This window comes from Rhinolophus sinicus, linkage group LG04, assembly GCF_036562045.2.
Source record: "Rhinolophus sinicus isolate RSC01 linkage group LG04, ASM3656204v1, whole genome shotgun sequence".
Taxonomy (NCBI): Eukaryota; Metazoa; Chordata; class Mammalia; order Chiroptera; family Rhinolophidae; genus Rhinolophus; species Rhinolophus sinicus.
The window spans coordinates 55,706,013-55,728,148 of record NC_133754.1 but is presented as its reverse complement, the minus strand read 5'-3'; the positions used below and the strand labels follow the sequence as shown (position 1 = coordinate 55,728,148).

At 49.3% G+C, this 22,136-nt stretch overlaps 1 protein-coding gene across 1 annotated transcript in view; it reads left to right on the top strand.

Annotated features, from left to right (window-relative positions):
* RASA3 (RAS p21 protein activator 3) overlaps positions 1 to 22,136 on the top strand; it is a 122,360-nt gene that overhangs the window by 81,867 nt on the left and 18,357 nt on the right. The window contains exons 6-14 of the mRNA XM_019742076.2: positions 10,660 to 10,740; positions 11,127 to 11,199; positions 14,131 to 14,207; positions 16,585 to 16,689; positions 18,284 to 18,440; positions 18,813 to 18,961; positions 19,707 to 19,821; positions 20,714 to 20,788; positions 21,682 to 21,805. Of these exons, the coding sequence (XP_019597635.1) occupies positions 10,660 to 10,740; positions 11,127 to 11,199; positions 14,131 to 14,207; positions 16,585 to 16,689; positions 18,284 to 18,440; positions 18,813 to 18,961; positions 19,707 to 19,821; positions 20,714 to 20,788; positions 21,682 to 21,805 (956 nt within the window). The remainder of the gene's footprint in view (positions 1 to 10,659; positions 10,741 to 11,126; positions 11,200 to 14,130; positions 14,208 to 16,584; positions 16,690 to 18,283; positions 18,441 to 18,812; positions 18,962 to 19,706; positions 19,822 to 20,713; positions 20,789 to 21,681; positions 21,806 to 22,136) is intronic.

Here is a 22,136-nt window from a genome sequence, read left to right as displayed (position 1 = left end):
GACCTCAGGCTGAGGGCTTGGCGTTCTGGTATGAAACACAGGGGCATGCTGTGCCCAAGGCCCATTTATTTTGGTTTTGTTTTTTTTTCAAGAGCTTTGGTTTAGAGAAGATGTAAGGGTGGGAGTTGGGATGGTTCCGTGCGTCCTAGTGTTTCCTGGGAGGAAAGGCCTCCAGCCGTGCGACCTGAGCCTGGCACGGGGTGTCCTCAGGCCGCGTGGGCCATCTTGGGTCCTTGCAGACGACTGCTCGCTAGAGCAGCCCTTGTTGAGACTGGGCCCCACGGACACTGTTTATCTAACTGGGTTCAAATTCATGCAAGGAAATGAGCTGTGTTCTGAAGTGCTTTCCTCAATCTGTGTGCCGACATGGCTCTTGTCGGCACTTTTCCTGCTCAACTATCTGAACGTCAGGAGGGTGTTAACCACCTGCGTCACCACGTTCTGGGTTGTGTCCCCCAGCGTGGGCTGCACACTGTTTTCATTAGTGCTCCAAGGGGACGTTTGACCCCTCCCCCGTGTGCACACGAGGGACAAGAACTAAGGTCAGCGGGCCGGGGTCCCTCTGCCCACACTGCCCCAGACACGCCTCCCTGTGTGTTCTCGGACACGTCAAGCCCACCCTGGGGGCCTTCGTCCCATGGGAGGCACAGCTGTTCACTATTCCATACACATGTCCTTCGTGCAGCATGTCCCTCTGAGGGCCTGCCTGGTCTAGGGGACTAGTGTAGGCTCTGAGCAGCACTGCACCAGCTCTCATGCTGGCAGGGCACGGGCTTTAAACAGCTCACACACCATGTAACAAGCATTATGCAGGAGACGTACTGCATGCCGAAATGGCATCGTTCTGGAGAGGCCAGTCTCCCGGGAGAGGGCTACCAGCTGGGGCCTGGGGGAGGGGCAGGACTGATGGGCCAGTGGGAGGAGGAGGAGGCCTAGGGGAGAAGCAGAGGCCAGGGAGGCCCCCACAGGGCCTTAGCTTGCTGAGACCAACCGGAGAAGGGGAAGCAGCTGATGAGATTTGTGTTCGGAGCCACAGCTCCCATACCACCTTCCGCGTCCCCTGCCTCCCTGACCGCACCCCTCCTTCCCCATCCAGTCACTGCCTCTTGGCTCTCCTGGACTTGGGGGCTGGGGGTCTCGGCTGCTCTGTCCTTTGCCCGATGCCTCTCATCTCCTCATTCTTTGTTCATGCTGACTTCCTCTGTAGAATGCAGCCCCATGGGGGCTGGGATGTGTCTGGAAGCTGTTGGGTGGGCCTGGAGCTCCTAGGCGCTCCTTAAACACTGTGGACAGCAGGAAGGCACCTCAGGAGGCCGTGGGCCTCTGCCCATCCCTGATCAGCAGCTCAGCCGCCTGCCTCCACAGGGCAGCCTGTTCCGGGCTCCACAGCTGTTGACTGAGTGATGACTGTCCCCCCAGGTCCCCGCTGGATCCTGGGCATGACTTTTTGGGAAGTGGCAGCATATGTAAGTGTGCCCACATGTACCCCTCACCCACAGGACACAGGGCAGTTCATTGGGATTGTGGCTGTGAGAGGGACTCAGTTCTCCCACCATTTGCACACCCATTTGTACACACACTAGCGTACACACTAGTAAACACGAGCACACGCTAGTACACAGCACCACACACATGCCACTACATATGCTGGTACACAGTAGCATACACGTGTATACACACTACTGCATTTTGTTCAGAGTCCTGGGGGTCCCCCCACAGGAATGTCGTAAGGGAGAAAGAGTGAGGCTCCCACAGGGTTCATATTCTCCAGCTGAGGAAATCAGACGTGTCTAAGGGACCAGGACATTTCTTTCCCCATTTCGCCTCCTCCTGTGTTATTGTTTCGTTTGGTTTTTTCACTAAAAAATATCCTTTACATACCATCAAATTCAGCATTTTAAAGTGTATAACTGTTAGTACATTCACAAGGTAGTGCAACCGTCACCACTAACCACTGTCTAGTTCCAGAACGTTTTCATCGCCCCAAAAGGAAATCCGTCCCCATGAGCAGTCACACCCCAGCCCTCTTCCACAGCCCCTGGCACCAGTAACGTACTCTCTGTCTATGGATTTGCCTATTCAGGATGTTTCATATAAATGGAACCATGTGGTCCTTTCTGTCTGGCTTCTTTCACTTAACATAATGTCTTCAAGGTTCTTCCATGTTGTAGCACGAGTCAGAACTTCATTCCTTTAAAGGCTGAATAAAATTCCACTGTACAGGTATACCATATTTTGTTTATCCATCATCCATTGATGAACATGTGGGTTGTTTCCACTTTTTGGCTATTGTACTAGTGTTTGTACAAACTTATGTTTTCATTTCTTTTGGGTAGATACCTAGGAATAGAATTGGTGGGTCATATTGTAACTCCATGTTTAACTTTTTGAGAAACTGCCAGGCTGTTAGTCACAGTGGCTGCCCCATTTTACACCCACCAGCTGTGTGAGGTCTCCAATTTCTCCACATCCTTGCTAACCCTTGTTATTATTGGCTGTCTTTTTTATTGTAGCCATCCTAGTGGGTGTGAAATGGTTTTGATTTACATTTCCCTAAATGGAATAACTGAAGATGTTAACCACCCTTTCTTTTCCTCGGTGGCTATGTCTTCATCTTTTCTGAAGGATGTCTATTCAAGTAATTCACTGATTTTTTAAATTGGGTTGTTAGTATTTTTATTATTAAGTTGTAAGAGTTCTTCATATGTTCTGGATACTAGACACTTGTTAAATATATAATTTCCAAATATTTTCTGTTATTTTGTTAGTTGTCTTTACTTTCTTGATAGTGCCCTTTGCAATATAAAAGTTATAAATTTTGATGAAATCCAATTTATCTACTTTTTCTTTGGTTGGTTCTGTTTTCGGTACCTGTCTAAAAAATCATTTTCTAATCTAAGATCATAGAGATTTACACTTACGTCTTCCTTCTAAAATTTTTATATTTTTAACTCTTAACTTTAGGTTTTCAATATATTGGAGTTAATTTTTATTTATATATGGTGTGAGGTAGGGGTTAACTTGTTTTATTTATTTCTTTGTTTTTTAATTAATTTTATTTATTTATTGCATTTGAATATCCAGTTGTCCCAGCACCATTTGTTGAAAAGACCATTCTTTTCCATCAAATTGTCTTGGCATTTTGTTGAGTATCACTGGACTATAAATGTGTGAGCTTCTGGGTAGAATCAGTTCTAGTTCAATGATATATGTCTATCCCTGTGCCAGTACCACAGTCTTGATTACTACAGATTCGTAATAAGTTTTGAAATCAGAAAGTGTGAGTCGTCCAACTTGGTTCTTCTTTTTCATGATTGTTTGGCTATCCTGAGCTTCTTTTATTTCCATGTGAATTTGAGGGTCAGCATTTTCTGCAAAAATAGCAGCTGGTATTTGATAGGGATTGCATTGCAGATTCAGTGCAGATCAACGTGGGGAATTAACAATACTAAGTCTTCCAACCCCTGAACAGAGTTTCTTTCCATTTAGTTTGGTATTCTGTAATTCCTTTAAAAACTGTTTTGTTTTTGTAAAGTCATTAGTAATGCCCCCTCTTTTGTTACTGATTTTAATAATTTGAGTCTTCTCTTTTTCTTGGGCCATCTAGCTAAAGATTTGTCAAGTTTGTTGGTCTTTTCAAAGACTCCACTTTTGGTTTCATTGATTTTTTTCTCTATTGTTTTTCTAGTCTCTATTGCATTATCTCTGCTCTAATCTTCATCATGTCCTTCTTTCTGCCTGTGTGGAGTTTAGTTTGTTCTTCTTCTGGTTTCTTAAGGTGGGAGTTGAGGTTATCAATTTGAGATCTTGTTTTCTTTTTTAACGTGGGCGTTTATAAGCTACTGATTTCCGACTAACACTACTGTCGTTTTTATATTTTATAACTTTCTTTTTTAGAGCTCTCTATAAGTCTATTCCACATGCCCAAGACCTTCCACAAATAGCTCTGAATTGGGATGGAACAGGAGACACTGGGCACCCCATCTGTGATCAGGTGCAAAAGGCTCTGGACCCAAAATCCTGGTGTCCAAGGTTAGCAAAATCTTCCTTAACTGTGTGACATTGGCCCAGCCACTTACTGTCTCTGCATATCATCTTCCTTGTTTAGTATGAGAGCAATCGCTTCTATGCTGGCGTTTTCCCGGGTTGTAGAAAGGAACACAAGCAGTTATGTATGTGGACTCTCCCCTCGTGGCCTGGTGCCTCAAAGGTTAGCAAGGGCTTGGGCCAACCCCGTGGTGTGTTACGGGCTTAGAAGAAATTAAGAGCTGAGATGATGGGACACTGAAGTGAAGCCAACTGGGCAAAGTCAAGTTCATTGCAATAGTCTTCTCTCCTTGCCTGAGTATCACCTCATGCCCTCCCTTCTGCCCAACAGCACCATGATTTATTCCCACTTTACTCACTAGAAAGTGATGGACATTGAGCAGGGCCTGCGCTTAGAGCCTGGGACATGGTCTTTGCCTCCCTCATGCGTGTCATTCCCTTATCGCAGGTGTTAGTTTCCTGGAACTGCCTTAGCAAAATACTACAATCTCGGTGGCTTAAAACAACAGGAATTTATTCTCTCACAGTTCTGGAGACCAGAAGTCTAAAATTTGGCTTGGGCTGCAGTCCCTCTGGAGGCCCTAAGGGAGGGTCCCTTCCTTCCTCTCCCATCTTCTGGGGCTGCAGGCATTTGTTCCTGTGCTTTGTGGCTGCATCACTTCCATATGTCTCCATCCTCACACAGCCCTATGTCTGTGAAATCTCCCTCACATGAGGGCATTTGTCACTGGATTTAGAGCCCACCCTAAATCCAAGATGATCTCTTCATCTCAAGATCCTTAACTTGAATGTCTGGAAAGGCACTTTTCCAAATAAGGTCTCATTCACAGGTTCCAGAAACATCTTGGGGACTGCCTCTCAGCTCTCTCCAGCTGGCGGTTCCTCCTGAGGTAGACAATCCTCCCACCCATCACATCCTCCCTGGGGTCCCTCACCGCTCACCTGGCCCAGACAGTCACTGTGGGATCCCCAGGGGTATTCTGACTGGGCAGGGTTCTCTTTCCAGGCCTTCCCTCTCCCCACTTCCAGCTCATTCCTCTCTGTTGCCAGGCCCATCCTTTCCTGCTGGCCTAAAGAGCAAACTGCCTGTTGTCCTGTGTGTTCTTGAAATTCCTTTTCTGAGGTTGCCTATTTTTTTTTTTTTTTTTACAATCCATCCCCAACCCCCATTCAGGAGGCTGGAGGCTCATGCCCTTACTCCTTGTTCCCGTTCCTGATAACGGATGTCGGCTGTGGGCTTTCCCAGCTGCATCGCAGGAAGGACATCAGCTCTCTCTTCCCTGCCTGGATTAGTGAGTGAAAGCTGGGTCGCTGGGGGAGCCGTAAGAAGTGGGCAACATTTACAGCACAAGTAGCAACAGGAGGCTTTAGGCCTGATTGGTGCCCATCAGCACCGAGCCTTCTTGTGGTTCTGCAGAGAGAGAACCCTCCCAGAACCTCATCTTTCTCCCAGAGATCTCATTCTTTCCTTCCGCACCACAGCTTTCCCGGCCAGAACGCAACAGTTTGTCTTGTTTTACTCTCTTATGTCCCAGTCTACTGGCCTGGATGCCTGATAGAGGCCCAGGTGTTTTGGTGACCGCTGTCCTGATGTTCTTAGTGTCTGTATGTGCACTTGGTATCTACCAACCCCCCCTTGGACAGTTACCTGTTCATGTGTGAATGGCTTGTCTTTCCAACTAGATTTCAAGCTGGTTCTCAGGGGATCTATAGCATGCTTCTTTTTTTTCTCCCAACAAAGAAACACAACAACTTTTTTATTTTAAAGATTTTATTGGGGAAGGGGAATGGGACTTTTTTATTGGGGAACAGTGTGTACTTCCAGGACTTTTTCCAAGTCAAGTTGTTGTCCTTTCAATCTTGGTTGTGGAGGGCACAGCTCAGCTCCAGGTCCGATTGCTGTTGTTAGTTGCAGGGGGCACAGCCCACCATCCCTTGTGGGAGTCGACCTTGTGGTTGAGAGGATGCGCTCCAACCTTCTGAGCCACCCAGGAGCTCAGTGGCAGCTCAGCTCAAGGTGCCGTGTTCAATCTTAGTTGCAGGGGGCACAGCTTACCATCCCTTGAGGGACTTGAGGAATTGAACTGGCATCCTTGTTGTTGAGAGCCCACTGGCCCATGTGGGAATCGAACTGGCAGCCTTCGGAGTTAGGAGCACGGAGCTCTAACCACCTGAGCCACCAGCCCGGCCCAACACAACAACTTTTAATTATTCATTCAAAAATATTTAATGATCCATTACTAAGTGCCAGGCACTGTGATGGGCCTTCTGGAGTGTACATTCTAGTGGCAGAGACCTGTTAACACATTACATTCATAACATAACCTTTCATTTCACTTAAGAAAAGCCTGGAGGATGTAAGCCTGTCGGTCAGGCTGTTGTACATGGAGTAGTAGTTCCACAGCCATTTGTGGAGTGAATTAAGTAGTTTGACATGTGTGACCCGGAGGTGTGCTGGAGCCATGGGGGTCTACACCGGGGTGAGCAGGAATCATGTTACGGATTGATGATGAATTGATTGTTCGTGACTGTTTTTTTGGACCCTGAGTCTCTTCCTTTAGAACACTGGTGCAGCAGCTGTTTGTGCCAGAAGACCAAGGGGGGATGATGACACGTGTGCTGGTTCTCAGCACTGCTGGAGCTGAGATCACTTGCCTCCTTTCACAGCCCTTCCTTTCTTGTCCCTGTAAATAGTCTTTCTCTTGGGTATCCTGTACCTGCCTGCTTTGTCCTAGAGTGAGGTTTCTTGTGCTTTCCCACTTGCAAGCTCTGTCACTTTGCAAGCTGACAGGAGACTTGTTGACAGCCTTGCAAATGCTCACTGGGCTGCCCCTCCTGGTCAGAGCAGTGGGCCCTGCTTGGCAGCCAGACTCCAGGATGCTGGTCACCAGAGAAGGCAGCACAGTCTGCTAGTGGCTCCACCTCGAGGGGCACCCAACCGAGAAATTACCTAGGTTCAGGCTTCCAACCACATCTCAAATTCAATAAAAATCTTATTTTCTATTATTAAGGAATTAGAAAAAGAAGAAACAGCTGACAGGGTCTTGATTTGTGGCTCTTTCTAAGGTCAGGAAGCCTTTCTAAGCAAAACATAAGGGTGGAGAGCTGGGCAGGGAGCAGGTGGGCCCTCTGCTGGTGACCACAGATGGCGCTTTGTCACCACACAACCACGACGGTGGTCACTACCTCCGTCTCATGCCTGCACACCAGCCCAGCTCAGCAGGCACATTGTGTTTCCTCCTAGTGGGTCAGGAAGTGGAGGTGCCAGGACTTGCCCATGTCCAGGGAAGAAACACAATGGAAACAAGATTTCACAGCTGCAAGCTCTTACTCTAGCTGTGAGGCATAACTTTTTTAACGGTCTGGTTGAATATCAAAAGCTATAAAAGTTAAAATACATACAAATATTGTATTTCCGGTACTTTAGATTCCAGATTAGTTGATTATTTTGGTCACCTGGTATATTTCAAAGTGTCCTTCCCAGGACATAAGAATGGCCAGTGCAGTAAATATTGTGTTTTCCCCCTTTATTTACCTATAACATTCCTAAGCGTTGGTGAAATTTGTCCTACATAGAATAGGCCTAGACAGATGCACCAGGTGTGGATATACCTTTTCAAATAAAATGAGCTTTGGCTTTCTGTGCTCTAAGCAGCCCACAAGAGCACCCGCCCTCCCTCCCAGGCTGTGCAGCTGAGCTGTAATCCTGCGCAAGGTGTTAGGATGCTAATGAAGTGTGACATCCACTGCCGGGAGGAGGGTGTGATGGAGGCTAACACCGTTTCCCCCCCAATTTGTGCGCTTTGCACGCCAGATGGTAGACTACTGATTTTTCTTTTTCTATGAGATGCCTTCATGTAACTGTAATCAGAAGCCCAGCTTTGTTCTGAGTTAGAGAACAGAGCATTTCTCAAATTGGTCTTTAAGAGAGGAAGTGAAAGTGACATCCACATGGTAGCCAAATGGGTGCTCTAGGTGGCTGCTGCTCCATGCCAGGCAGCTCTTCTCTAAGACATAAGGTGTGTGAAGAGTAGCTTCTTGTTAGATGCTCAGCGATGCCATCTAAGTTTCTGGCCGTGAAAACCCGTTGTCTCTAAGGATCCAAAATGGGGATGTACCTACCATCTACACCTTCTTCCTGCTCACCAACTGAATGTAATAAAAATGTGTCCACATTAAATGTATACCATTTGCACGAGGGAGCATGGGCCTCCCCTCATACCTCCTGAGCAAGCACTTACCCCTGCCTCTGGCTTCCCATCTCAGAGCCCTTTGGGGGCCCTATGCCCCAACTTATAATGGGTGAGTTGTTGTCCTTAAGACCTCAGCCTGAGGGACCACTTTCTCTCACAGGCCCCGAACCGCCCAAGGGGTCAACCACCACCCTGCATTTTTCTGTTGTCATTTCTAGTTTATTTCCTCCGTACATTACCTCACACAGTAATCACATGGTATCTATGTATTGTTGTACTGTTTGCTGCTGTGCCAGCCAAACAATCCTAAGCTTCATGGAACATGAGCTTCAGACATGAGCTTTTCTCCTCTCACAGCTCCACTCCTGTTCCTAGAAATGTGCCTGAGATGTGAGAGCTCAACAAATGTTTGTTTAGTAATGAGTTAACGGATGAATAAATATTTGTTTAATGATGAGTTAATGAAGGGAGGAAGATAACCAAAGACCAAGTCAGTAATCTGAGAGAGAAACACAAACATATTCTAGGAAATAGAGTAAAAAGAAAAAGAGTTGAAAAGTATTAGCGAAAGCTAGTAGAACTAACGGATCAATCCATGAGGCCCAACCTGACCAAACAGGAGTTCCAGAAGAAAAGTGGTAGAGAAATGGAGAGAGAAAAAATTGACAGAAAACTCCCCAGTACAGGACAGGGGTAGCACTAGTTCTTTATCCCTCCATGAAGGAGGAATAAAGGAAACAAAACCCCTCACCCAGAAAGAAATATTCTGGTAAAATGTTAGAACCTAAAGGCTTCTCAAGAGGGGCAAAGCAGCTCGGGTCACTTGACTTACGAAGCAATGAAAGAATGTGATTGTCTTCCAACTTCTTAACAGCAAGGAGGAAATGGCGCACTTAGATATTTGAGGGAAAAATTACTATGCATCTATATGTAGCCAAACTGATGGTCAAATATAGGGGTTAGAACTTCCACTTCTGGCCACGCTGGAATAGTGAGAACTGGATCCCCTCTCCTACCACAAGCAGCTAAAGAGCTGGACGCTATATGAGTGAGTGAACCATTTAGGACATTGGACAATTGGCAGCTTAGCTCTCTATGACCACCCCTCTCCCTCATAAGGGAAGCAGATGAGGTGAACCTCGGCGTCTAGCTTTTGTCCTGGAGGCGTGTTGGTGACATAGGGCAGGGAGGTGTCCCAAGCAGAGGCCAGAGGTGAGTGAGGAGATGGAGTTTGGAGTTAGGGTCTGAGGCCACTTTGGGCACGTTCGGGAGAGGAGGGGACTTCATGATGCTCCGTGAGCCAGTGTGAGTGTAGGGGGTGAAGCACCATAGGGTGAGGCAGAACATGGGGGCTGTGGGACAAGGGGCTACCTTCGTGAGGCTGGGAGGCATTTGAATCCCCACCGGCTCAGTGGAGAGCCCTGTTTTGCAAGACACTCAGCATGGACCCCGGGAAGGCCACACCTGTGTAGTGGGGCTGACCTGTCTCTAGACAAAGGCTGCTGGCACCTCCCTGGACAAAGCTTCAAACCAGAATTGCCACGATCAGCCTAAAGCAAGAGACCTTTAACTGCCAAGCAGCACAAAGCCCAGCAGCTCTCTACTTGATAGATGACAACAGAATTTGGACACCAACAACATGAAATCCACCATGTCCAGCATTCCGTCAAAACTGACATGCTGGTAGTAGGAGACAGTGACCCACAACCTGGAGAAGGAACATTTGACAGAAACAGACCCAGGAGTGACAGAAATGATGGAATTAGTAAGGACACTCAAAGAGCTAGTATAACTATATTCCAGAATTTAAACAAAGCCGTAAGCCCAGATACTTGGCCCCAGACCTGCAGGTGGAATCAGGCATGAATGAGTAAAGCTTGAGACCGAGAGGGAGGGGTGGGGATGGGGGTGGGCAGTGTCTTTTGCTGTTGAGAGGCATGTGTGGCATGGAGGTTATGCACAGGCTGTAGCTGTAAACCCCCTCAAGTTTTCAGGGCCTCAGTTTACCCACCTATAACAGGCACTTAACAAAAGTACAACTTTGTCAGGTTGTTGGAGAGGTCAATGTGTGAGTCGTGTAAAGCTCAAACAGTGGCTGGCTCCTAGGAGTGAAGGCAGTTGCACTGTTCATGGAAATTACCAGAAGCGTGTCCTCCTCAGCCGAGACTCCTTTACACTGAATGCAATGCACACTTCTTCCTACCCTGCATATGTTTTCTGGTTGCTAATCAGTTCATCCATTACTCCTTATTAGATGGGAGCTTCCAGGCGGTTGGTGGCCAACACTAGGTCAGAATTCGTGGCTCTTGACCCTGAGCTGTTGAGACAGTGTCCTCTTGGACCCCGGAGTAGCACTGAGAGACAGCCTGTTGGCCCTTCATGTCCTACTCCTGACCTTCCCTTCCACTTCTCTCCTCAGCATCTTCGAGTGTCAAGGCCTCCCTATTGTGAACGGGCAGTGTGACCCTTATGCCACTGTGACACTAGCAGGACCATACAGGCAAGTAGCCATCGCCTTCACCTGCCCACAGCCTCTGGCCCTAGAGGGTGGGTAGCAGTCACCTGGAATGATGGGGCGGATGCCTCAGACGAAGGCAGGATGTGCTGTGAGGTAGAATGTATAGTTTTGGCTTCCTTTAGTTTCCTTTATTGCCCTAAAATTGTTTTATAAAAAAAGAAAGCCTTTATGTTCTTAATGTTGGGTATTTTTGGCTCAGTAAAGGTTCCTGATTTGCATACCATCTGGGGTTGGAGACAAACAGAAATATTTATAAGATAAATAAAGGCAGTAAATTACTTGTGCATTTGATAGCTCAGTCTTAAGGCTGAGAAATTTGGCATCAAAAGTGTTCATTTTAATCCTGATTCTTCCTCCCTTGATTACAGATCGGAAGCAAAGAAGACGAAAGTGAAAAAGAAGACCAACAACCCACAGTTTGACGAAGTGTTTTATTTTGAGGTTGGTATTTCAGTGGCACAAATGTTAAGTTGAAACCCTACACCCGAGATTCTTTGGCAAAAAGTCTAGATTTGAAGGACCTCAGTCACTTGCTTGCTTCTGAAAGTTCTCTGAGTGATTTCCTCCCCACACAAAAGATTTTCCCTCCTGCCCTGCAGCCGGTTGGGTTGAACATATTTCTCCTCCCTAGAAAGAAAGGCCATCTGTTGCTTCCAGAATGACTCATTTTTGAGTTGAGTACCGACAAATTCATACTTTCCAAATTATTAGGACTTTGGGGTCCTTTCTAATTGTTTGGTTTGGGTTGTTTTGTTTTGCCCGTTCCACCCCATCTTCTCTGAGCAGTGGAGGGAAGCTTGTTTCACTAGAAATAGGGTTTTGAAGCAAAAGAGGAAGTGAAGTCGGGCACAGAGATGCCCCTGGCTGCCCCTCAGAATGTGAGCCACGAAAATTAGTAAGATGGAAGGCACGAGGGCTGAAGACCAGAACCGAACAACAAGCAATTATGGTTGGTTTAGTTTTAAGATGGCCCGGTTGGAATATACCAGGGGTGCCAAAAAAAATGTATACAAGTGGACACTGGTCGTTGCTCAAGCAGTAGTTCTCCGTCATCAGAAGTGTCTGGACACTGATGGCAACCACTTTGAGCACCTCTTGTAATTGCAGAAGTCAAACGTGACTTGTATTCATCTTTTGTTATCAGTATATATTGAGTATTACAATTTTAATACAGTTTTCCTTTCTTAAAAATGTGTATGCATTTTTTTGGCACCCTCTGTGTTTAGGCAGGTGTTCTTTCTGTCTACAAAGGTTTCTTGAACGCTTCCTGTGCACCAGGTCATGGATAGGTAAAGGGTGGCAAAAGCCTCCACGCCTATCTTCATGAGCCTCGCAGAAGAGAGCACATGTGAGCAGATTGTCCCACTTGGTCCAGTGACTGTTAAGTCAGTGGCTTTGGGGTCCAGAAAGCCAAGGCAGCCACCAGTCCTGCCTGGGAAGTGGGACCAGGCTTCTCAGAATGGTGACATCTGAGCAGAGTCCAGTACGGGGGTGTGTGCGTGTGTGGAGTGTCGGGAGGCCGGAGGGAATTCTGTATCTAGAATGTAGAGTGAGGTTGGGATGAAAACAGGAAGTTTAGGAAAATGAAGTTGGAGAGATGAGTTAGAACCAAGGGCAGAGAACCTGGACCTTTTCCTCCTCGTGTCTGGAAGCTCACATATTCCTTCAGTGGAGGAGGCCACCGGCTGACCTTGTTCCGGCAGCTATGAGGTGGGATCCTGAGGGCGTAGAAAAAGTGCGCTTTTCTATCCCAGAGGGATGTTCTCACTTTATAGTCAGGCGAAGAAAATGGTTTTCAAGAGACCCGAGATAAGGCAGGAAGCTGATGCGGTCACGCTGATCTCAAGGGGGACTCGCTGGGTCTCCAAAGGCAGGGACAAAGTCTGGAATAGAAACGGTAGAAAAGTTTTTAATACGAATTGTGCATTAAAGTAGCAACAACCTTCCATGTCTAGAATGGCTTAGACTAGCGCTTCCCAGACTTTGGTTTTTAGTGCAACGCACAGTAAGGTACAGGCTTGACGTTGCCACACACTTCACTCAAGCAGCTACATCTACTTGTGCGAAGGTCTCACTCACACGGAGTGCTGCGTATTTTCTATTTCATATGCTTCTGTTTCACTAAAAACGTGGGACTCAACTCACTAGATTAATTTAATGGCCCCCAGGTACAATTATAGTCAGGACCAGAAACCTGCAGGAGCCCAGGGATGGCTTAGACCTGGGATCTCAGCGCTGCTGGGTAGCCCCGCCGGCCGCCTCCCTCCCTGGAGGCCTCAAACCATACGACCTTGGAATACCCTATTTGCAGTTTATGTCCTTTGACTCAAAGGGCTCAGCCCTGCTTAGCAGCAAATCCCCTCTGTCAGGTTCTCCTCATCTCCTTTCAGCCTCAGCTGGCAAACAGCCTGAGGCTGAGCCCCTGGCAGGGGGAGCATATGGTCTGGCAGTGGGCTGGGGGCTGGCTCACAGGCGGCCTCCTACAGGAGTTTCAACAGGACGTAGCCTCCAGACCATTTTTTCCCCAGGTTAACAGTTAGTCTTAAGTAAAAACCCTTAAATGCCTAAAGGAAATTATTTAAAAATTTGTTAGAGCCACCTTCATTCACTCAACAGATGTGTTAGGTGACAGGCAGGAATAAAGCAGAGAAGAAAACAGACCAACCCCTGTGGCCATCCCCACCCCCTCCCCGGAAGCCAGACACTTTTATAAAATAGTGGCCCTGTGAGCCACATCAGGCAGCAGGACGTGCCAGGGGGCTTCCTGGAGGAGGTGGCTTTTCAGATATGCTTGTAGGCTTCCCAGCGTGTGCCTGAATGAGGAAGGGACCCAGTGGTCAGCTGGGTGGTGGTGGTGGGGTGGTTGTGCAGGTTGTAGAAAAACCCCTGTGTGCTGGGTGAGGAGACCAAGAGGGGGCTCCCGGGAGGCCTTCGGAAGCTTTAGCCAAAGGTGGATGAGGCATGAGGCTAGGGCCAGCTGGGCTATGGCTGGTGGGAGCCCTGCTTGGGTGACAGATGGACCGGCTGCCACCAGGGTGGAGGCAACAGGTGAAGGCTGTGAGAGGGGAAGCTGGTTTGAGGCAGAAGGGAGCAGAGGTCAGGAGGGGAGGGCTCTGGAGCTTTGGGACTGGGGCTCAGGGCGCTTGTGGGTGCTGGGAGGATTACATGGAAGTTCGTGGAAAGTGCCTGGCAAGCTCCACACCCCCAGCTCCCGGGAGACTGGGCTCCACTCCAGGCTTTGCTCCTTCACAGTGAGTGGGGCAGTGTCCACGGTGAGTGGGATGCCTGGCTTCCTCTCCTGAGCCCGGGGTCATTAGCACCGCAGCTGCAGTTGCTCAGTCTCACTCTGTCTCCCTCTCTCTGCGCCACCAGGTGACCAGACCCTGTAGCTACAGCCGAAAGTCCCACTTTGATTTTGAGGAGGAGGACGTGGACAAACTTGAAATCCGGTGAGCGAGAATCTGCGTTTCGCGGTTCCCACTTGGCGACGGCAGTCTGAACTCACCTGTCCTGTCCGTCTTTTGTTTTGTTTCTAAAAATAGGGGAATCGGTAGGTAGGAATTTCAGTGTTCTTGATCATTTTAACGCAAGGATGTCGGAAATTGAAGTAAATCCTAATCGTCCCAGATGTTTGGGTGGTTGTGGCTGAAAGGACATTCACTTGCCCAAGGGACAAACTCAGTTTTATAGTTCACTTTGCAATGTCTTCCAAGAATCAAACGTCAAGGACCTTTTGCCACTCAGCACATGTAAGGCTGTGTCCACCAAGTGGCCTCGCCCATCCTAGCCCACGGGTCCCGGCTACGTGGGGTCCTCGTGAGACAGCCTTCAGTGTGCACAGTCGAACATCACAGCGTGAAGTTCATCAGCGTCAGTTTTAGGATCTACTCAGAGGCCTTCTTCTGGCCCACTATGGCCCTAGGAAGCCCCACTGGCCTACAGCACTTCCCCGGGTGTGAGATACCCTGGGAGAGACATCATAAGCCAGGTGTACTTTCCTGTGGTCCTGGGCTAGGGTGACCACATTCAGGTCTGACTAGCCCTGTTCAGGAGAAGTGTAGGAGTGCTTCTGATAGGACAGGTTTAAAATCTACTTTCCTTAGGGACAGGGTTTCCTGAGGCATATGAGGTTTGACTAGAAATACTGCAGACGTTCATTTGGGGTGGGGGGCACTCTGGCATCCCTGCCATGTACCTGCAGCAGCTTTCCAGGCCTCTGAGCAGTAACCAGGCCATGGGACGCTCTGGGTCGGATGGGGGTGCAGGCAGGGCTCTTCCCTTCCCCGCGTGCAGGACCCTGGGGCTCTTTTCCTCGTCCCTCTCCTGGGCTCAAGACCTGAGGGATTGTGGCCTCCCCACACAGATCTTGTTTTGAGCCCCATTTTAAGTGTTTCCAGTTAATTTAATTCTTCCATGTCAAATACTGAGCCAGAGGCAAAGTGACCCCCAGTGGAGTGTCTGAGAAGGTCCCCACAGAAGGTCCGAAGGCCGTGTTTGCGTTTTGGCTGTGCACCAGCTGCCCTCAGACATGCAGCTCCCCTTTCTTGTTCAGAGAAAGACGTGCTTATAAAAGAGTGGGCTTTGAATTTATGAGAGAAGTCCTAGTTTGTTTTGTTTTTCCTAAGCATACAAGTCTAAACTGTCTTTAAATGTTTCTTTTATTGAAAAGAAGAAAAGAGCGCCTGGCAACTTGTTTTTCCATTGCTGAAGTGTTGCTTGGCAAATTAAAGACTCTTCTGCTGTGACATGCTGTGGGACACTGTTCGTCTTCATGTACTGACTGCATGTGTTCCTGTGACACTTCTTTATCTTCTGTGCTGTCCACTGCTCGTGCTTGGATTTGCAGGGGTAACCGAAGAGCGGGTGCTGTCGTCTAGAATTTTCCCCTCAACGGCCAAGTGTAGTGAGAAGCGGTGACAGATTTTTAGCTCATAGAGTAACCTCTGATTAAGTTGCTTACTGTGAGCGGTCATGATGTTTGCTTGTTAGCAACGGGAGATGGTGTCTGCCTCCATCTGTCAGGCAGGTATAATCACCATGTCCCCAAATAAGAGGGAACAGTGAGAATTCCACCCAAGGAAAAAGGGTTAATTAGTGAGCGACCAGACTTTTCAGCAAGGTGGGCGGGAACTTTTCACAAATATGGTGATAAATTGTGTTTTGGTAGCAGCTGTCAACTAGCCACTGCCTCCCCTTCCCTGTTGGGAGTGTCTGAGTGCCTTGGTCACAAGTCACACTGGTAGGTCACTGGGATTGTGAGTTCTGGGTGTAGATGGAGAAAGAGGGATTGAGACAGTTTTTCTTCTCAGATGTACTTTCATGTGATGGAAGGTCGGGCGCATCCTGGTTGTTAAATTGGGCAGCTTGCTCCGTCCCCTGCGGGCACCATTCTCTGGGGCAGCCCAGGGAAAACTAGATGTCATTTATTCACTCCATTGTGTTGAACCCCTGCAGACTGAGGTCACCCAACTGGGCGCTCTTGCCTCAAACACTCCCCAGCCTTGAGGAACAGTAGGTTCTGCTTCGCCCAGGCATCTGCTGGGTAAATGGAAGTGATGCTGCTATCTTCAGGGGAGCAGTTCCTCCTGTTACAAAGACAGGAGGCCCCCCTCACGCTGACACCAGCACCAGGGCTCTGCCTCCACCTCCTCTTGTTTGCTGCAGCCTGGGGACAATACACGTCTTCATTCCAGGGTCAGGTCCCGCATTTTAAGTGTCTAGTCAGTGCAGATCTTCACGCAGACTGACGTGGTGGAGCTGAAGGCTCCATCCTGCTCCAAAGCCGCTGCCCCTCCCTAGGTCGTTCTACCGCTCGTTGTTTTTCAGAATTGACCTCTGGAATGCCAGTAACTTGAAATTTGGAGATGAGTTTCTGGGAGAACTAAGGATTCCGCTGAAAGTGCTGCGGCAGTCCAGCTCCTATGAAGCATGGTAAGGTGACTGCACGCCTGGCCTGATGTCAGTGAGCTGGTGGGTGGAAGGACAGAGGTAACAAGTCAAAGGACACAAAGCTGCCCCTTAGCAGCCAAAGCGAAATGGCACAAGTCAGCTCCCCCTCGCCACCTACTCATGGTCCTGATGAGCTCTGGTGTGGTGATGAGATTTCAGGTGACGCATAGCAGGAGACAAGGCCCTGGAGCAAGTGCTCACGCTGAGAGCATGAGAAGTGCTGGCTGAGAGCCTAGCACAGAAGGGCAGGGGCGTGAGCAGCTCTGGGCTTGATTGTGGAGGGCAGGCATCTGGCAGACTCAGAACATCACCGTGCCAGGCTCTGCCCCGAGGCAGGTGTTCATGACCTTTGCCTGTTGTCAGACGTGTCACCCGATCAGAAAGGTGTGCAGGGGCCTGCAGTTTTCAGGCAAATCTCCATTTCATTCTGCTCGTCTAAATTGAGTGGTCCCAGTTCTACCTCACCCCTCACTCACGTATTCCAGAAAACTAAGATGTCACTCCTTCCCATGGCTTTATTTCTTGCTTGTGCCTTTGTTTTAGTCCATGATCAGTTCCTAAATCACGTCGGATCACAGTGCATGTCATTACAACGAAGTCGCAGACACTCTGGCCACTGGCCCTCTCACTTCATGCACCTTTTTTAACAGACACACAAGACGGGGAGAAGTGCAGGTCACACATTGCTCATCACGTGTCACACCTCCACATCTCACACCATAGGCCACATGTCACATGCCCCACCACACACTGCATACAGAGCCCTGCATGTCTACAGACTCAAGATGTGGATAGATTTTTGTGTTGTGCCTGATGGCGGTTTCCTATCTCCAGGAAACTGTGGAATTCATGTCTTTAATTCCACAAGGACAGCACAGCCCCCTGGGTTCTGGTTCCTGCTCGGAGGCATTGCTTAGCTGACAGCCCCGAACCTTGTAACCAAGGCTATGATATTTGCCTGGCAGGCCACCCAGGACCCCAGATGTTCAGGCGCTTCTGCCAGACACAAGCTCCAGCCACACAGCGTCTCTAACTGCCTGGCTAATAAACTCAGAATAGACAGGGCTCCCCCAGGGCCACACTGGGTAGGACCAAAGAGAAAAGAGTGGCCTGTCAGAAAACACAACTAAAGTGACCTCTGCCTCGCTCACAGCACAAGCTCACCATCCCCTCTCATGTCAAAAGCTGTACCACACGTTTCTTAGAATAATTTCAATTTTGCTCTGCTTATTGATAGCCATTGCTGAGTGTTAATCTTCACAGGTAAATTATTTTACTGCAGAATTTCCTCTACTACACTCATTTCCCCTCCTTCTCAGCCTCTCCTTTCTTTCCACCACAGCTTCTAAGTCTATGGCTCGGTATAAGCAGCCCTGATACTAAACATCCTGTGGGGAATAGCCCGGGGGGGCGGGGCGGGGACAGGCGCCTGGACCTTGCCCTGGTGGGACCTGCAGAATCGTCCTGGAGCCCCCTCCTGCCTTAGACCTGGACACACACAGAGTCCATTGTGGAGGACCAGCCCCTGGGAGGTGCTGCCACCTCACACCGTTTTATCCTTGTTTCCTGTGCCCAGGTACTTCCTGCAGCCCCGAGACAACGGCAGTAAGAGCCTGAAGCCAGGGGACCTGGGGTCCCTGCGGCTGAATGTGGTTTACACAGAAGACCATGTCTTTTCTTCCGATTACTATCGTCCCCTGCGGGACCTTCTGCTGAAGTCTGCAGATGTGGAGGTACTCTTGTGCCGGGGCCCCCACCTGCAGCCCAGTCCACCTGCAAGTTACTGACCTGCCCCTGTCCCGTATCTCCAGCTGGGCCCCTGCCTGGCCCCGCCTTACCCAGACCTACCCCCACCTGGACCCACGCCTGCCCCCTTGTTCCGCTGGCTGCCCCCCACATCTGCCAGCCTTTTCCCTCCCTGCCCAGGCCCTGCCCATCTGGGGCCCAGCACCTGGGCTGCCTTCTCCTGATTGGTTACTTTCCCCTGCAGCCTGGCCCTTCCAGGCCTGTTTTGTGCCCTGGAACATCTGCGTCTCCCTTTGGTGGGGGGCTGTTATGTTGTGGGTCAGGGGACTGTCCTCAGGTCACACTGTGTCTCTGCACAGCCTGTCTCGGCGTCTGCAGCCCACATCCTGGGCGAGGTCTGCAGAGAAAAGCAGGAAGCAGCCATCCCACTGGTGCGGCTCTTCCTGCACTATGGCCGGGTGGTGCCCTTCATCAGCGCCATCGCCAATGCCGAGGTCCGGCGGACGCAGTAAGTGCTGCTGCGACGCCTGCCCAGGACCCCCTCATATTCCCCCCCGGGGGGGGGGGTCTGGCCTGGTGACGGGATGGGTCTGGGTCTGAGGGACGTCTGGGGGACCCAGACAGCAGAAGTCTCCCTCAAAACATCAGAGCACAGGGATAGGGCAGCTAAAGGAAACCATATAGGTTCAGGTTTTCTTTCAGAGAGACACTTACTGTTTTTAAAAATGCACCTTTTTTATTTGGAAATCCCGATGTGTGTGTGCGAGAAGCGGGTGAACGTGGCACCCGTTGCCTCAGGAATGGGGTCGGTTCAGTGTGAAGCACACGTCAGAGGACCAGGTTGCTGCCCCACCCAGGATCTCTGCTTGCTGCGTGGAGATGGCTTCTGCTGAGCGTCACTCCCCGGTGCTCTCAGTTCAGAATGAGCCAGAACGCACCCTTGTTGAGAGAGGTTATAAAGCACAGCCTATTCTGCCCGTTTCCCTGCTGGATCTCCTGTGCTGACCCCAGGTTTTGTTCTTAGAAGCATTAATTCATTGCAGAAACAAGCCTCGCAAAGGGGCAAGTTGGGCCCTCAGACCCCCAGCTACAAAACGTCTGGCCTGGTTTCGTGTTCCTCCTAAAATACCTGATAGCAGACTCCTCAGGGTGAGCGTGTTGCTTCATCCAATGGACGGGCGCTCAAGAACACTGCTTCCTTCTCCTTGCTATATATATAGAAGACAAAAATCACCCCCAATGCTGTTTTCCAGGGACCCCAACACCATTTTCCGAGGCAACTCATTGACATCCAAGTGCATTGATGAGACGATGAAGCTGGCAGGGATGCACTATCTGCACGTCACCCTGAAGCCCACCATAGAGGAGGTGGGTCTGGGTCCCTGAGGGCCCAACATTGCCGGGGGTGGCTGGGTGAAGAATTTCCCCAGGAGCCCACATTTCCACGTAAAAGACATGCATGCTCACAGAGAATGTAGCATACAAGGATTCAGCTGGACAAAGAGCTATCACTTCAATGTCAGTTTTGTTCCCAGCCTCACTACAGTGACCTTCTGTGTGTATTCTAGAATCTTCCTCATTTTCTCAAATTAAAAAAATACTTAAGAAAATCTGTCATTCTAAAGACAGAAGGACATGCAAGAGAAAACCCGGTTCTTCAGAGGACACCTCTTTCCCCACCCGTGTTGGGTCTTCCTGAATTTGTGATGTCCAGAGTTATCTCTAGAGCCCCCTGCAGCTGTGGAGGCCCTTCCGTTATTTCTCACTAGTTGTCAGACACATTTGAAGTAACCAACATACTTCCTTTCCAAATGACTCAGCGTTCCTTACCTGACCCCTTAATGTGTTGCCTGGGCAGGCAGCGTTTCCCCCAAAACAGTTTCATAAAAAACAGGCTCTTTGCAATGTGAGAAAATTTAAAATAGCATTCTGGTTGGACCTGTGTGCAAAATCTTGGCAGCACTTTGAAGTAAAACCATTGTTAAGCTTTATGATGCCTGATCCCATATAAGCTAATGCAGAGCTAGCTCAAGAAAGTCCTGTTCCTCGTGGGATTTTGACCTCGCATGATGCCCAGTGTCTTCGGCTGCTATCCCCTGCACTCCTTCCAGCAGCCACGTGGGGGCTCGCTGTGGGCAGCTGTTTTCTGAACAAGGCTCACGATGTCCTTTTGTCTCTGAGTCTGATACTGCTAATGTCCACCCCATCAGTTCTCCTGGAAGCCACCTCACTCACTCCTTGTTACAAATGCTCTTTCCAGGTATGCCAGAGCCACAAATCCTGTGAAATTGACCCTGTGAAGTTAAAAGATGGCGAAAACCTTGAAAACAACATGGTAAGAAGTTCCGGTTTGTTCATTCACACTTTCCAGAGTCAGTTGCCCATCTTGAGCATTTTTGGCACAGGCCACCTTAGACGCTCTGGGTCACTCTAAGATTCAGGACAGGGTGGGGACCCAACTTAGGCAATGCTTTGCAAGGGTGCTCACTGGAGGCTGAGGTAGAGAGATTAACTGTTGCCGCCAATTTTGCCACCATCTTTCTTTGCTCTTGATTTCTTTCCTGTTGACTAGCCTCACTCTATGGCCTGCCACACTCTCTTCCTGCTCCTTCCCTTCTCCCTGGGATACCCAGAAGCCCCCTGTGGAGGCGGCCTCACCATCCTGACCAGTCTTCCTGGTCCATCTTTCCCTTCCTCTCAACAAACGCAGGTCCCAAACCTGGCCCACCCCAGGCTGTTTTCAGAGCTGAGTCCTGTTTTTTAAAACAGCAGAACTCACTGATTTTGACACTTCACCCTAATATTTTAGTCTTTTTTATGATTTCTTCATTCAGATCATGCAAAGTCTTTGTCATGTCTTTAAAGAAAAGAGACAGAGTTCTCTCCTTTGGGGACTTACGGTCCAATGAATTTGACCTCTATGGTCAGTTAATGAGGTCAGGATGGAGGCGGGGACACAACATGGCTTTTCCCCACACCCTAGAACTCCAACTGTTTGCACCATATGAATTATTATAACTACTCAGTTCATATTTTAAGAGGGGTGTCTTTTCATCGTGATGGAAAGTATTATCCTTTGCGGCCACGGCTCCCTATGGCTGCTTTGAGTCAGTCCCCGGCCTGGGGCTCACTCCCTCCCCAGTGTAGTTGTGGTGCTCCATGCGGCCTTGGGAGAGAGTCGGGTCCAAATGAGCATTGTTGGGGTGTCCCACCCACATCTCATTGCAGGAGAATCTGCGGCAGTACGTCGACCGTATCTTCAACGTCATCACCAAGTCAGGGGTGAGCTGCCCGACTGTCATGTGTGACATTTTCTTTTCTCTCCGGGAGGCGGCTGCCAAACGCTTCCAAGGTGAGTCCTCTGTGGATATGTTCATGCAACAGAAAATAACCATAGCCCTCCCCTGGGTGTTTCCCTTCCTCTGTGCCGGATGCCTTAAAGCAAAGAAGTGATGTTTCTGAGTCCCTGTAAAGACGGCTCACACAGCTGCTGAGCCAGGGCTCAGATGGCAGAGCAGAGTGCCCACGCAGCATCGCTCTCCGTCTGTGTCCTGCTGGGCAGTGTTCCCTCGTCCCTGTCTGCATTTGTCCCTGGGTGCATCAGTGCCCCATGCCTGGACAAGACCAGCTGGCCAAGTTTTGTCACAGTGGTTTATTCGGGACAGAGTGCTAACTCGTCTGAG